Source organism: Cebidichthys violaceus, unplaced genomic scaffold (assembly GCF_023349555.1).
Source record: "Cebidichthys violaceus isolate CVI_PGR_0920_01 unplaced genomic scaffold, fCebVio1.0.p SCAF_43, whole genome shotgun sequence".
Classification (NCBI taxonomy): Eukaryota; Metazoa; Chordata; class Actinopteri; order Perciformes; family Stichaeidae; genus Cebidichthys; species Cebidichthys violaceus.
The window spans coordinates 1,047,357-1,062,356 of record NW_027176628.1 but is presented as its reverse complement, the minus strand read 5'-3'; the positions used below and the strand labels follow the sequence as shown (position 1 = coordinate 1,062,356).

Below are 15,000 nucleotides of genomic sequence, written 5' to 3'. Positions count from 1 at the left end.
CCGTTGGTTCCTACTGACTTCTACCCGACATAGTGAAGGTGTGGTTTTTACCAGACAGAGTGACTGTGTGGTGTTTACCAGACATAGTGAAGGTGTGGTGTTTACCAGACATAGTGAAGGTGTGGTGTTTACCGGACATAGTGAAGGTGTGGTGTTTACCTGACATAGTGGAGGTGTGGTGTTTACCAGACATAGTGAAGGTGTGGTGTTTACCTGACATAGTGAAGGTGTGGTGTTTACCTGACATAGTGAAGGTGTGGTGTTTACCTGACATAGTGAAGGTGTGGTTTTTACCTGACATAGTGAAGGTGTGGTGTTTACCTGACATAGTGAAGGTGTGGTGTTTAGCTGACATAGTGAAGGTGTGGTGTTTACCAGACAGAGTGACTGTGTGGTGTTTACCAGTCATAGTGAAGGTGTGGTGTTTACCTGACATAGTGAAGGTGTGGTGTTTACCAGACAGAGTGACTGTGTGGTGTTTACCTGACATAGTGAAGGTGTGGTTTTTACCAGACATAGTGAAGGTGTGGTGTTTACCTGACATAGTGAAGGTGTGGTGTTTACCAGTCATAGTGAAGGTGTGGTGTTTACCAGTCATAGTGAAGGTGTGGTGTTTACCTGACATAGTGAAGGTGTGGTGTTTACCAGACAGAGTGACTGTGTGGTGTTTACCTGACATAGTGAAGGTGTGGTTTTTACCAGACATAGTGAAGGTGTGGTGTTTACCTGACATAGTGAAGGTGTGGTGTTTACCTGACATAGTGAAGGTGTGGTGTTTACCAGTCATAGTGAAGGTGTGGTGTTTACCAGTCATAGTGAAGGTGTGGTGTTTACCAGTCATAGTGAAGGTGTGGTGTTTACCTGACATAGTGAAGGTGTGGTGTTTACCTGACATAGTGAAGGTGTGGTGTTTACCAGTCATAGTGAAGGTGTGGTGTTTACCAGTCATAGTGAAGGTGTGGTGTTTACCTGACATAGTGAAGGTGTGGTGTTTACCTGACATAGTGAAGGTGTGGTGTTTACCTGACATAGTGAAAGTGTGGTTTTTACCAGACATAGTGAAGGTGTGGTGTTTACCTGACATAGTGAAGGTGTGGTGTTTACCAGTCATAGTGAAGGTGTGGTGTTTACCAGTCATAGTGAAGGTGTGGTGTTTACCTGACATAGTGAAGGTGTGGTGTTTACCTGACATAGTGAAGGTGTGGTGTTTACCTGACATAGTGAAGGTGTGGTGTTTACCTGACATAGTGAAGGTGTGGTGTTTACCTGACATAGTGACGGTGTGGTGTTTACCTGACATAGTGACGGTGTGGTGTTTACCTGACAGAGTGACTGTGTGGTGTTTACCTGACATAGTGAAGGTGTGGTGTTTACCTGACATAGTGAAGGTGTGGTGTTTACCTGACATAGTGAAGGTGTGGTGTTTACCAGACATAGTGAAGGTGTGGTGTTTACCTGACATAGTGAAGGTGTGGTGTTTACCTGACAGAGTGACTGTGTGGTGTTTACCTGACAGTAGGGTGAAGGTGACGGAGTAGATGCCGTTGTCCTTGGTGGCGCTGGTGCTCTCCGTGTAGGTGATGTCCACCTGGAACTTCACCGGCTTCTGGAACACCGTGGGACCGGCCGTGGACTTGTACTCCGCCCGGAAGCTGGTCTGAGAGATGACGCTGTGGCTCAGACTGGGGATCTGAGAGGGGGGAGGATGGAGGGAGACTCTGAGTCAGCATCAACAACAGACAAACATCTTGTGTGTGAGACGTGAGGGGAGGAGACGGCAGCAGGAGGTTGCATTGGAACACGTCACAGCGTTTCTGCAGAGTCAGCGCCGGAGACGAGAACAGACGCTGTACGGAGACGTGAAGTCAGACATTTCCACAGGTGACTGTGGAGAAGTTATGATTATGATTATATCACTGAAAGAAAGAATACAGTCGTCTGTAAAGGAACATTTCTGTGTTTGACTGACAGCTGAGACACAACGTGGTTTGAAAATCACTTATTTTGTTAGCATGAGTATCATTGTTCAGTCTAAACTGCTACAGTCTCACTAAATAATTATGTATAAATGGTCAATTAACAGTAATTTAAACGTTAAACAGTGAAATGATAATGAATGTTTCCTAATTATTAGCTATAATTGGTAACAGATGTTTATCTTACTTTGTAAATGGTTGATAAATATTAGATAAAGCATCTATAAACATTATTTGTGTGGTTATTATAATCATCAGCACCTTTATAAAAAACATCCACATAATGTGTCACAAACTGATCAATAATTATTACTAAAGTGTTTTAAAGGTTTACAAATCATCAACTAAAAGTGATTAAATAATACTTAATATAGTAAAATGTGTGCAGCAATAAACTGTTGATAATAATAATAAACAGTGAATGAATGTAATTGTTTTCGCCCCTTCAGCTATTAAATAAGATATCATTTATACATTATATATATATATATATATATAATATATAATTATTTCATATTACAAAAAATAATGATACAATGAGATAAATAACATCACATAGCTTATTATTAAACATGTAATTGTTTGTTAACATAAAATAACTATTAACTGAAGTTTAATTAAAGCTGAATTAACATTTATTAATGATTGTTATTAAAAAGATTCACCAGCCGAGGCGCATGTTGTTGTTGTTTCTTGATGAAACATATTCATAAGTCGAACAATAGTTCTTCACTGAGCTTTAAATATGAATATTTTAACCAGCAGAATAATTGTATTTATTATCTGGGGACAATTCTTTCATCCAGAACCCCCAAAACACAATGTTTAAATGTTTGAAAATGAAATATAATACATTAATAAATGTATGTTTTGGATATTGGTCCATACACTGTTGACATGTGGACAATAAAACAGTGACAGCAGCTGGTCTTCCTCGTTAAAGACATTTACATAATGGTGATTGTTTAATATTAAACATGCTTTTAGTGGCAGTGATCTATCGATATGAAAACATTCATGTTCTCTGTTGGAGGGAAAGCAGTCTGGCCTCGGCTCTCTACACTGGATTCATGAATATGTGAATATAATATATTATATTAATTTATATATTCATCTTAACGTGAGCCTGGAGAAGAAGAGAATGGACGACGGACGCCTGGACTCACGGAGAGGAAGGCGTGGACGATGTCGGCCTTTATGGAGCTGAGAGGTTTGTCTCTGATCACGATGAAGATCTGCTCCTCTTTCTCCAGGTTGATGAAGTTACCGAACCACGACTTCTTGGCCAGTCTGTGGGGGAGGGGAGCTCACGTCAGCTGGTTGGGCCACAACATTTAGACTAACACACGGTTTTAAAGGCAGCCTCGTTACTCACTCTGGAGAAGAGTCCGGAGTGAGACTGGACATGTCCTCCTGGGTGGGAACTGCGGAAGTAAGAGGTCAAAGATCACAGAGTTAGTGGTCTTCACACGTAACGCTCCTGTTCCTAGCTCGGATAAACACAGCAGATGAATCCAGATGGTCTCAGCACGGCTGCGTTCGGTTTGTCTGGAGGCATTTCAAAGCATTAACACCCCAATTAAAGCTGAAGGAATGTTCCACTTCCTGTGACGAGACGGTTCTCTGGTGGTGGACTCGGCAGGTGAGCCGTTAAACTCCATTAGGAGCCGACGGATGATTCCCCTGAGCTGCGAGCACGATGCATAAACACACAGATAAGAAAGAGGTAATATCTTAAAAGTCTTTTAATCTGAAAATCTACTCCACCTTGCATTTTCCTGCGGTGGAAGCGCGGCGAGCCCAGGAAGCTGTTCTTGATGGAGTTGAGGCGCGTCCTCCAGGGCATGCCGCCGATGGACGGGCTGGGCGGCGGCGTCGGGCTGGGCGTGCCGGCCGGGCTGTCCTTGGGCGTGTGCACCGGGGTGCCTTTGGGGGTGGGGAGAGGGCTCCCTCTGGGGGAGGGGTGGGGGGTCACCTGCGTGATGGGGACAGATTTGCCGTTGTGGTCAGGGTGGAGGTGGTGGTGGTGGTGGTGGTGGCGGCGGCGGGGCGACATAGGGAGCACGGGGGAGAGGGGGATGGACAGCTTGGGGGGGACGGTGAGGGGAGGGTGGCGTCTCACCCGGGGACTGTTGGGGGTGCAGGGCGTGGAGGGCTCAGATTTGGGGGCAGTGGGGTTCTGGGCCGTGCTGGGGAGCGGGTTGGACCGGGTGGTCTGCAGGGGCTTCTCGGACACTTTGGGCTTGGCGGGGAGGGTCTGCGTGCGGGGGTGCATGAGGGGGGACCCCATCTTTGGCTGGTAGGAGTTGGGCGTGCGCGGCCCCACCCCGTTGAGGCGGACCTCGGGGGAGCGGGTGGGGCTGCAGTTGGGGGACTGACACAGGTCTGGGGACTGGGGGGGGATGAAAAACCGCCTGGTGGGCTGCGATGGGCCATGCAGCCGTGACGCACGACGGCAGAGTCAGCCAATGAGAGAAGCCGAGAGGAACACCACATGTTCCCATTTTTAAAAAAAATTAAAAAAATAAAAAAAAAAACACAGCAGGGAAATTGTACAAAAGAAAAAGCAGCGTGTCGGATGGGTTGAGAGGTGGAGCAGGCAGGAAGTGGTGAGAGTGCAAGAAAGAAAGAAAAAAACAGAACATGCGATTAGCATAGTGATCAGCCAATCAGGAGGCAGCAGTGGAGCATTCATGAGCATCAACAGAAGGGATGCACCGACATCAACCCGCCTCCTCATGTCTATCAAACACTAAAGAAATCAAACAAGACATCACACTATATCTGATAGGACATGTCAGCTTTCTGCCTTTTATTACATTATTATGTCATTATTTTATTATTTAACAATTTAAAAAAAGATTTTGCAGCTTTTTCATGAACTAGTGATGACTAATAATATATATCTATATTCTCTACATATATATATATATATATATATTAGATATATTATCATATATTACAATATAAATATAATAAATATATATTTATGTACTTATATATTTAATATTTGTCTACGTCCAGCCGTTAGCCTTCACAATCTTCATGTAGCAGTAAACACTGAGTGTACTGTAAGAATGAACCTTTTAATTTGAAACAGGAAGTGTTAGATTACATTATGAATGACATCATTGTGGGCGTGTCTCTTGTACGTCGGTGCATCCCTGATTACCAGCGAGTGAACCAGCTCTAACACAAGCTAACGCAGCTTAGCTTCAGCCTCCTGGGACGGCGGGCCGGAGCCTCATGCACTGTGCTGATGCACGATGCTGTGGAATGAATGGTCGCTGATAGAACTCAGGTCAGAACAATGTGACACACACACCGCAGCACTCTCAACACAGCGGGGGGGGGGGGGGGGGGGGGGGCTCTCATGTCGGTTCAGGGAAGAGGTGTGTGTGTGTGTGTGTCAGAGACTCCACTTGTCTTCATAATGAAGGGCCTCATGCAACAACCACTCGTACAAACAGCTGCAATCCGCTCCAGCGGGTTAAAGAGACAGTGGGGATGTTCTGTAGTGTGGTTCTATGAGGTTCTTCTCCACAGTCAGAGTTCTACTGCAGCAGATGGAGCAAAGCAATGTTCTGCTGAGGTCGTATTCTGGACTCCAACTGAAGATGTTGAACCAGAGTCAACAACAGAGGTTCTACCTCTCAGGACACAGGAGCGGTTGCTCTACTGCTCCTCCATCTGTCAGTGTGTTTGTGTTGTGTTATCTCTGGAGAAGAACCTCATACTGCAACACCTAAACACATCGATGCTACATCTTTAAAATTTTGTTGGTTTTCAAGATGTTAAAAACAAACAAATGAACCAAAATAAAAGAATAAACCTGAACTGGATTCTGTCCCGTCGAGGTCGTGGAGCCCCTTGTTTTAGTCCATAACCTCGTGACTTGAGATCGCTAAAGATCAGCAGAACATCGCCGACAAAAGCTTCAGAGAGAAGTCTGTGAAGATGCGGCCACGCTGCGGGTCGACGGTTCTCTGAGCGATGGACCCGCTCTGTGCGGACCGTGAGTCCGGAGTCTGGATCTAAAGCTCCGCTCACATCGAGGTAAAAACGATTTCTCATACAGAAAACCAACAGATAATTAGACGTTGTTGTTTGTGTCACTGGGGAGTTCATCCTCTCACAGACGTGACACACTTAACGGTGAATGGCGCCGGTGGGAGGGGCACTGTGTGGACTCTGGACCTGTGTTCTGCTCTCATTATGTTTTATTAGACCCGTCTGTCTGCGGCGCCGCGATTAAAACTTCATTTTAAAAGCTGTTGGAGTCGGTGGATCTCTCTGCTCCCGTCAATAAAAAGTATACAACGCAATTAAAGAGGAGCACGACTGAAGCCGCCAGAACCACAAACTCCAGCTGAAGGTTGTCACGGAGGAGGATTCACTGATTCATCACACGATTCAGAGGTTCAGCAACAAGGGAAGAGTCATTACTTTAGTTCTTAGTTCTTTAGTCGCAGCTTGAGTTAAACCTGTGTTTAATGAAGACCACCTCAGATGAGTCTCTGATGACTTGTGGGTTCAGGCGGGACCCGACCGGAGGTCTCCTGGGTGAAAGTCCTGTTCCTGTGTGCTTTGACCCATTCGTCCACCTTCACTTTGTGGCTCTTTATTCTACGCGGGGACGGGAATCGTTAGGGTTCTATCGATACTCTCATTGGTTCATAGTGATCATTGATTAAAAGAATCCGTTGTATGTTAACAAATAGTCCATACAAGGCAATACAGGAAGTTCCAAAATCATTATTAGCATATTCTTATTATTAGGGATCCAAAACCCGAGTCTAATCAGAACCGGTTCTAAATGAGTAAAATCTGTTGGTATGGATGTGGTCCCTCGTTAACGGTTCTGCTTTCTTAGTTCCTGAGTGAGACGTCCTCGTCTCAAACGTCCTCTCTTTGTCTCTCTGTCTTTGTCTCTGCCTCTTTGTCTCTTTGTCTCTGTGTCTGTCTCTCTGTCTCGTTGTCTCTTTGTCTCTGCCTCTTTGTCTCTCTGTCTCTTTGTCTGTCTCTCTGTCTTTGTCGCTCTCTCTCTCTGTCTCTCTCTTTGTCTCTCTCTCTGTCTCTCTCTCTCTTTGTCTGTCTCTCTGTCTTTGTCTCTGTCTCTCTCTCTGTCTCTTTGTCTCTCTCTGTCTGTGTCTCTTTGTCTCTCTGTCTCTGTGTCTTTGTCTCTCTCTCTCTCTGTCTCTTTGTCTCTCTCTGTCTCTCTATCTCTCTGTCTCTTTGTCTCGCTCTCTGTGTCTCTCTATCTCTCTGTCTCTTTGTCTCTCTCTCGGTGTCTCTGTCTCTGTCTCTCTGTCTCTCTGTCTCCTCTCAGTACAGTGTGAGACTTTCATCATGATCACAGAGGAAACCTTTGACTCCAGTAGAGGCTGACAACGTATCTTAAAGGTTTTAGAACTTCTAGTGTTGCTGCTCAATAAAGACTATTTATTTACAAACAAGAATAATAAAGAAATGTGGATTACTTTATTAATTACTTGTCTTTTTCCCCTCACATAATATTCAAAAAGAACCGATTAGAGTACAGTTAAGAGTTTACTAGTAAGGATAAAATCCTGACGATGCTCATCATGACGGAGGTCTGTGATGAAGCTCGGCTGGGATTACAGCTGGAGCATCAGGAGGAAACCATTACATGTGTGGATCAGGAATGAAGTTGCTCGCGTGTCTTTCATGGTGAAAACACAGAAGGACACTTAAAGAAGTACTCATGTGGACATTCTCAACATAAGAGCATCTCGTCCAGCTAGCACGAGGCGCTAACGTAGCTCAGAGAGGCGGGCTCACGATGAAGGCCGCAGACGCGTGGCGTGAGCCGCCGCCGCCGAGCGAGCAAAGGAACGACAGCCGGTGAGGTGCATTGTGGGAAGAAACCCCCAAAATGGGGGGCGGACCGGGACACTTACCCTGGGACTGCTGAGAGGACTGGTGGACAGACCGGAGGACGCCCCGCTGATCGACCGCGATCTGCACAAACACACAGGAAGATGATCAACACACACACACACACACACACACACACACACACACACACACACACACACACACACACACTGCTCTACACAACTACACACAAGATGTACACACGAGGTCCCTGAACCTCGTGGAGTGTCTGTTTCAGCTTCTTCACGGTTCATTTCCGTTATTCTAACTACAGGAGACGTTACGGTTTTTAAAGTGTTTATTGCCTCCCTCTCTAGAACCTAACAGAACCACAGTTCAGGTTGATCTGGACCCAGAACGACTCTTTTGTCAGGTTCTCTGGTGAAGTCTTAAAGTCCGTCCAATGGAAAAAGACGCTGACGCAGAGATTCAATCTACAGATAAGATCTGGAGACCTTTGCTCTTCTTTTGATTTGATTGTCTGTAATAATAATAATAATAACAATAATAATGATACATGTATATATGTACGTATGAGGGGGATTTAATGTGTTAAAATTGTGCTAAATTATGAAAATTGAAGCGGAATATTTGAATAACTTTCTCTTTGGTGACTCCAGAGAGAAAGTGAACGGATCACCAGATGATGAGGTTCTTCATGAGTTAGCATTAAGCTAACACTCAAACTCAACAACATCCTGGAGTCAATATCTATAAATAGTTCAGACACGTCAGCATCACACACACACTCACACACACACACACACACACACACACTGAAAAATTCATTAGCATCGTTTCTTTTTTCTTCATGAGATTTTTCCATTTTTCATTTACGTATCATTAACTTTTCATATCTTCGTCCTCCTCTCTCTCATGTCTTTCTGGATCACCCCCCCCCCCACACACACTACACACTACACACACACACACACACACACACACACACACACACACACACACACACACACACACTCTTTAACCAATACCCACACAGCTGCTGATGTCATTGAAGACTTTGGGACTTAATTGCCCATAGACAATTTGGCTTTGTTGGAAGAGTAAAAATGAAAACAGTAAATCATAATTAAATATGCTTGAAGTCACACACACACACACACACACACACACACACACACACACACACACACACACACACACAGAGGAATCACATCACTGGCGTTAAATTAGCTCTCACAGCGTCGTCGTCTTTTTAGTCGGAGCTCATAAAAGTGTTCCGTGGTAACGGCGGCCATCTTGTTCCTTTTTTTCATTATTATTGCTTCTTTAACATCTCTCTCTTGTTTCTCACAATAACCCGTCATCGTGTTGGAACCACAGTTTAATGATGCGGCGCATGTTTCTGGATCCAGAGCGCTCCATGTACATGTCTACTGAAGCTAGCATGCTAACCAGCTAGCCGTCCTGTCCTGTAATACCACTTTGTACCTGAGAGGCGATAGTGAGTCACATTGTGTTTTTTTTAATTCTTTTTTTTTAGCTTCATCACTGAGTGTTAGTCAAGCCTCCTGTACTGCTGTACCACTGAGGAGGAGCGTCGATGACGAGGAGACCCTTCAGAGGTTAACAAAGCCGCTCATTAACCGTCACACCCGTCCAGGACCGCTGGCGCCCGGCGGACACTTCTCGGTTCATCAATGTTTTGTTAAGAGACGTCAGACGTCAGCAGCAGCCTTCATCTCGTAGATCTCCACCCAAATTAGATGGAGAGCGAGATCACCGGAGGAGCTCAGCCTCGCTTTTTTTACACCTCCTGTTTGTGCTCCATCTGCAATTAATTCATGCTAATCTCCATCCATCGATAACTCAGCTTCCCCGGCACAAGGTCAGCCAACAGGGAGGCTGCAGACGCATGACTGATACAACACACACACACGCACGCACGCACGCACGCACGCACTGACAATGAGGAGTGGAGATGGAAACAGAATAAAAAAAAGTTGACCTAAAAATCCTCTTTGGCCCTCGAGGGCTGGGGGGGGGGGGGGGGGGGGGGGGGGGGGCAGAGAGGAGGAAGTGTGCTACTTCTCTGATTTCACAGATCAGAAGATCTCCAGAACAGTGAGAAGGTTTGAGCTTCAGTGTGTTTGTTCTTTAACTCATCTTCAATATGAATGTTAAGACACGTCTGAACTCTGATGATACTCAACTCATATATATAGATATATACAAACATATACATACATACATACAGTATAACCATACAAACATATAAGTATACATATAAGTATACAAACATATAAGTATACATATAAGTATACACACATATATATATATATTATCATATACGTGTCATTGAGGCACTGATAAAAGTTGATCAAAGTTCAAATTTTGTATTTTCATGTCGGTGGTTTACATTAAAAAGACCTGTATCCTGTGTCTGTCTCTGTCTCGTCTCTGTCTGTGTCTCGTCTCTCTGTCTGTGTCTCTGTCTCCGTCTGTGTCTCCGTCTGTGTCTCGTCTCTGTCTCTGTCTCGTCTCTGTCTCGTCTCTGTCTGTGTCTCGTCTCTGTCTTGTCTCTGTCTGTGTCTCTGTCTGTCTCGTCTCTCTGTGTCTCATCTCTCTGTGTCTCGTCTCTGTATGTGTCTCTGTATGTGTCTCGTCTCTGTCTCGTCTCTGTCTGTGTCTCTGTCTGTGTCTCTGTCTCTGTCTGTATCTCTGTCTGTGTCTTTGTCTCTGTCTCTGTCTGTCTCTGTCTTTGTCTCTGTCTGTGTCTCTTTGTGTCTCTGTCTGTCTGTCTGTGTCTGTCTCTGTGTCTCTGTTCATAGTGTGAATGCAGCACTAGATAAAGTAAAGTTGTGTTTTAGTAAAGACACATTTGAAAGTGAAAGACAAAGACGCTGAAAGAAGGACAGTGAACTGATGGACTGTAAAAAGACACGACAAGCACAAACAGGAATCGGAGTCGACCAATACCTTTCCTCCTTGCTGCAGTTAGCGTTTGTGATATCCAAGCTTTTACTGAAAACAGATTTACTACAAACAAACAAACAAAGGGGGGGGGGGGACAGAAAAACCAAGAGACAGACAGAAAAGGTCGTCACATAGAGGAACCCTAAGTGTTCAGCATGCATCAGAAGAAACTAACTACACGAGTCACAGATTCATCACCAGAGAACGAAGAACAAGAAAACAAAGAGTCACACAAGAACTCAGTTCATGCACAGGAACCAGGAACCAGGAGGAGGAACCAGGAACCAGGAACCAGGAACCAGAAGGAACATTCAGGAGTCATGCTGGAGTCAGTGTGGAGTCCACTGGAACGTCTGCTGGTGACCATCGTCTACTAAACTAGACCTCAGGCTGTGTTCGTGATGAAGGTCTGACAACAACTGGAACCTTAACCGTAGTGTTGTGGTTCTTCTCTGCCTAAACCGAACTTTATATAGAGGTGTTTGTTTGTTTGTTTGTTTGTTTGTTTGTTTGTTAAGGAAGCAGATCGCTTGAGTCTGTTGACTATTTCAATAATAAGTAATATTTAACTCTTGAATTAAAGAGATTAAAGTAATACATTTATGATGAATACATGTGATATTCTCTGAGATTAAAGAAGCAAATGTATAAAAGAAAAAGGAGATACTCGTTCTAAATACTACGTTACCCATGAGCCTCAGCCACCGTCAGAGAAAGACTTAAAACAACATTTAAAACGTTGTTTTAATTTAGAAGGAAAGCTTTAGTCGTAGCTGAATTCATGTCTTTACTCCACCTCCTCCTCCTCCTCCTCAGGATGAAGAGCTGCACAGCTGAACTTCAACCTTCTGTTCTTCTCAAACAGAAAGACGTGACGACTCGTATCGGTGTGAATCAGATCTACTGCAGGGTTGAAGTGTGAACTGACTCTTCCTCACTGTGGAGGGTTGAAGAGATGAAGACCTTGACGGACGTCGGATCAGATTTGGACCTTTAACGGTTAAGTGAATAAACCCAAAACCCCTAATTGTTCTGCGCCTCCTTAACGAGCTGCTAATGGATCAATTAGCCTCGACTACAGATGATGAAACAAGCTGAAGTTCAGTCACAGAGCTGCAGAGTGTTGGATCAGATCAGAGGATGTAAATCTATACCGGTCCAGAAATATGACAGCTTCAGCTTCATGCTGTGACGTCATCCTCTCATCTGTTATTTGTGGTTATTGCCTTAAATATTTACTCTTGTTAATCAAACTCTGGCTTCACATTGTTCTGTTGTCTCACATTCATTCTTTACGTATTATTATAATATATATATATATATATATATATATATATAGATATATATCTATATATATATATTAACACGATGAAGCCATGAAAACAAAGCCTCAGTCCTTGAAGTAGTACATTGAACTGAAAGGCTTCATAACTACATCATGTTTACTTCATATCACAGCGAACCTTCTCTCGCTTTTCTAACCGTTATCTTCCATAAACTTTTAATAAGTTATTATTTACGTCGCTAAACTCGTCATCATGTCTGCGTGAGTCTCTCTGAACATGATGTCACTAAACATATGAAACATGAAAACCAACGACCGTCTGTTCATGTTGTGATAATAAGAGTCACTAATAACTCACAACAAAAGTAGACTTCAGATGAGTCACAAATAAACGACTCACTCACTCACTCACTCACTCATGACGCAGTGAACTACATCTGTTTACTGACTGAAGCATGAAGGGAACTCTGAGTTCAGCTCCTTGATCTACATCAACTGCTCCATAAATAAGAAGACGTTTACAGTAGAACATGTTCTTTCATAGACTTGTTCTTGAGGCACCAGCTTTTCACACACACACACACACACACACACACACACACACACACACACACACACACACACACACACCAGGTCTTCTCAAAGCTTCTCGTCCTCCTCTCTTGTTCACTTCGTCCTGTGTTCATGCGCTGTAGGATTGTCCTGCAGAGCTGACGGCGGCCGTCAGGCGTCTCAGTGATTTGTGACGCTGCGTCTTTAACCGCAGGTTCAGTGAAGGAGGATTTACAGCCGAGGACGAGCAGATGGGGGACGTGACTTCAGTTTCAATCTGAAACCTCCTTCCTTCACTGAACTGAACTGGACCTCCGTGTGTGTGTGTGTGTGTGTGTGTGTGTGTGTGTGTGTGTGTGTGTGTGCGTGTCGGTCCATGCTCGTCTCCGTCTCCGTCTCTCACCTCTGACCGTGGGTCGCCATGTCGATGGCCCGTCTCACCGGTACCGGGGACCCCCCCTCCGTGACGCACAGCACCTCCATGGACTTCCTCTCCGGCCGCCGCTTCCCGCAGCATGGGCGAGTCCACGCGCTTCCTGGGGGGGTCGGCTGAGCAGACAGGTGACTTTGTTATTGCTGCACGTTTGTCCTCACATCTCCAGGTTCTACAGGCTAACGTGTTGACGCTGTCAGCTCAGCACGTCAGCAGTAAACACAAAGCTGAGGACGTCTGCTCATGAACTTACCGATCTCGCTGCGGGGCGGCAGGTTCTGGTCCTCGTGGCTCGGGTACCTCTCCTTGCGGTCCAGCAGCAGGAAGTAGATCATCTTCTCCTGGTTCTCTCTGGAGGGAGGAGGAGACAGCTCATCGGTTAAGATGCTCCATCATCACCAGACACGCTAAACAGAAGCATTCATCAAACTGACGGCTCCTCTGCCATCCCGTATATTTCTCTGACAGCCCCCCCCCCCCCCCCCCCCCTCTAATCTTCCTCCTCCTCCTCCTCACTCACTCCTCAGACAGCAGGTCTTTGCTCAGCTTGTCCTTGTCCCTGAAGCAGCCCAGAGAGTGCATGCTCTCCAGGACGTCGGGGTCGATCTCCTCGGCTGCAGCCAGACTCCTGATGGCCACCTTCCTGGGGACGGGCTGCTCCGGCTCTGGCTCGTTCTTTCCGGCTCTGCAACACAAACATCTGGACTTAAGTTACAGAAACTCATTAAAAACAACAACATCTGGACTTAAGTTACAGATGTTTAGTTGAGCTTTCTTCAAATTCAGCTTTATTCTAGGAACTCCAGGTTCTAAAAAGTGAAGTGAAAGCTTCACGTGTTAAAGCTGCATTCTCTCTAGTGTCCACCAGGGGGCGACTCCTCTGGTTTATAGAAGTCTTGTCTAAAATGACCGTTTGGATCGGAGTTAAAGTTTTAATTTAATCTAGTAAAAAAAAAACTTTAACAGAGAGGTTTGAATTTAATATTTCCTTGTTTGAAAACTAGTTTTAAATCGTGATTTAATCCGGTTTTTAAAAAATGAATACTTGTCGGTGCAACTCGGCCTGATCAGTGATTTCAAATCAATCCCAGGAATAGTAGCTCCACCAGAGACCAGCGGTCCATTAAGGACTGGTCTCCAGATGTTTGAGCTCTAATGGAGCGTCTTCTTCTCTGAGAGGCTTCCATCACAGACGTGATGGCAGCGTTTATTATTCTGCATCAGCTGCGTTCATCATTCTCAGACAGGGAACACGGAACAAATGGCGGCTGTACTTACAGGTACCACGTATGCTTCTGGATCTGCTCCAACTGCAACACAAAGCAGAGGAGAGAAACTTTAAAGACAGAAGAAGAACGTCTCGTTCATGGTGATGCTTCTCATGTGATTGTGACGGATTAATGTGACAGTTATGAGCTGTCAAAATGTGCTCGTACATCCTGATATTTACATCATTTAAAGGTGTGGAGCAGCTGCTGATTGGCCCTTTAAAAGCTGTGACAGGTGACCTAACTGACCCTCTGAGATTCATAAGACGTGCAGACGAAACACAGCCTGTGTTATCTTTGTGGCGTTTCTATTCTGAAACAAATCCTGTGGGGCCGGGCCCTCCTCCCACCTCACCGACTACCGGCGGTGAGGTGGGAGGAGCTTTTAGTGAGGTGGGAGGAGCTTTTACCGTGAGCCTCTTGCCGGCGTCCACTTCGATCATCCCTCTCAGGAGGTTCTGACAGTCCGGAGGAATGAAGTGAGGCATGTGGAAAACCCCCAGCTTCACCTTCTCCAACAGATTCCTCAGGTTGTCGTCGTCGAACGGCAGAGCGCCCTGGAGGAGACGAGGAGACGAGGAGGCGAGGAGACGACATGATGATATTCATCTCACACTGCAGTGACTGTATGAGTACTGATTCATGTAATAGTGT

The 15,000-nt window shown here is 45.2% G+C and overlaps 1 protein-coding gene across 1 annotated transcript in view; it reads right to left on the bottom strand.

Moving 5' to 3' along the window:
• The window catches only part of LOC137886311 (serine/threonine-protein kinase BRSK2-like), a 93,779-nt gene that overhangs the window by 9,679 nt on the left and 69,100 nt on the right, over positions 1–15,000 (bottom strand). The window contains 11 exon segments of the mRNA XM_068728725.1: positions 1,510–1,690; positions 3,143–3,266; positions 3,352–3,400; positions 3,744–3,951; positions 7,898–7,958; positions 13,049–13,156; positions 13,158–13,194; positions 13,332–13,429; positions 13,599–13,763; positions 14,357–14,388; positions 14,757–14,903. Coding sequence (XP_068584826.1) covers positions 1,510–1,690; positions 3,143–3,266; positions 3,352–3,400; positions 3,744–3,951; positions 7,898–7,958; positions 13,049–13,156; positions 13,158–13,194; positions 13,332–13,429; positions 13,599–13,763; positions 14,357–14,388; positions 14,757–14,903 — 1,210 coding nt within the window.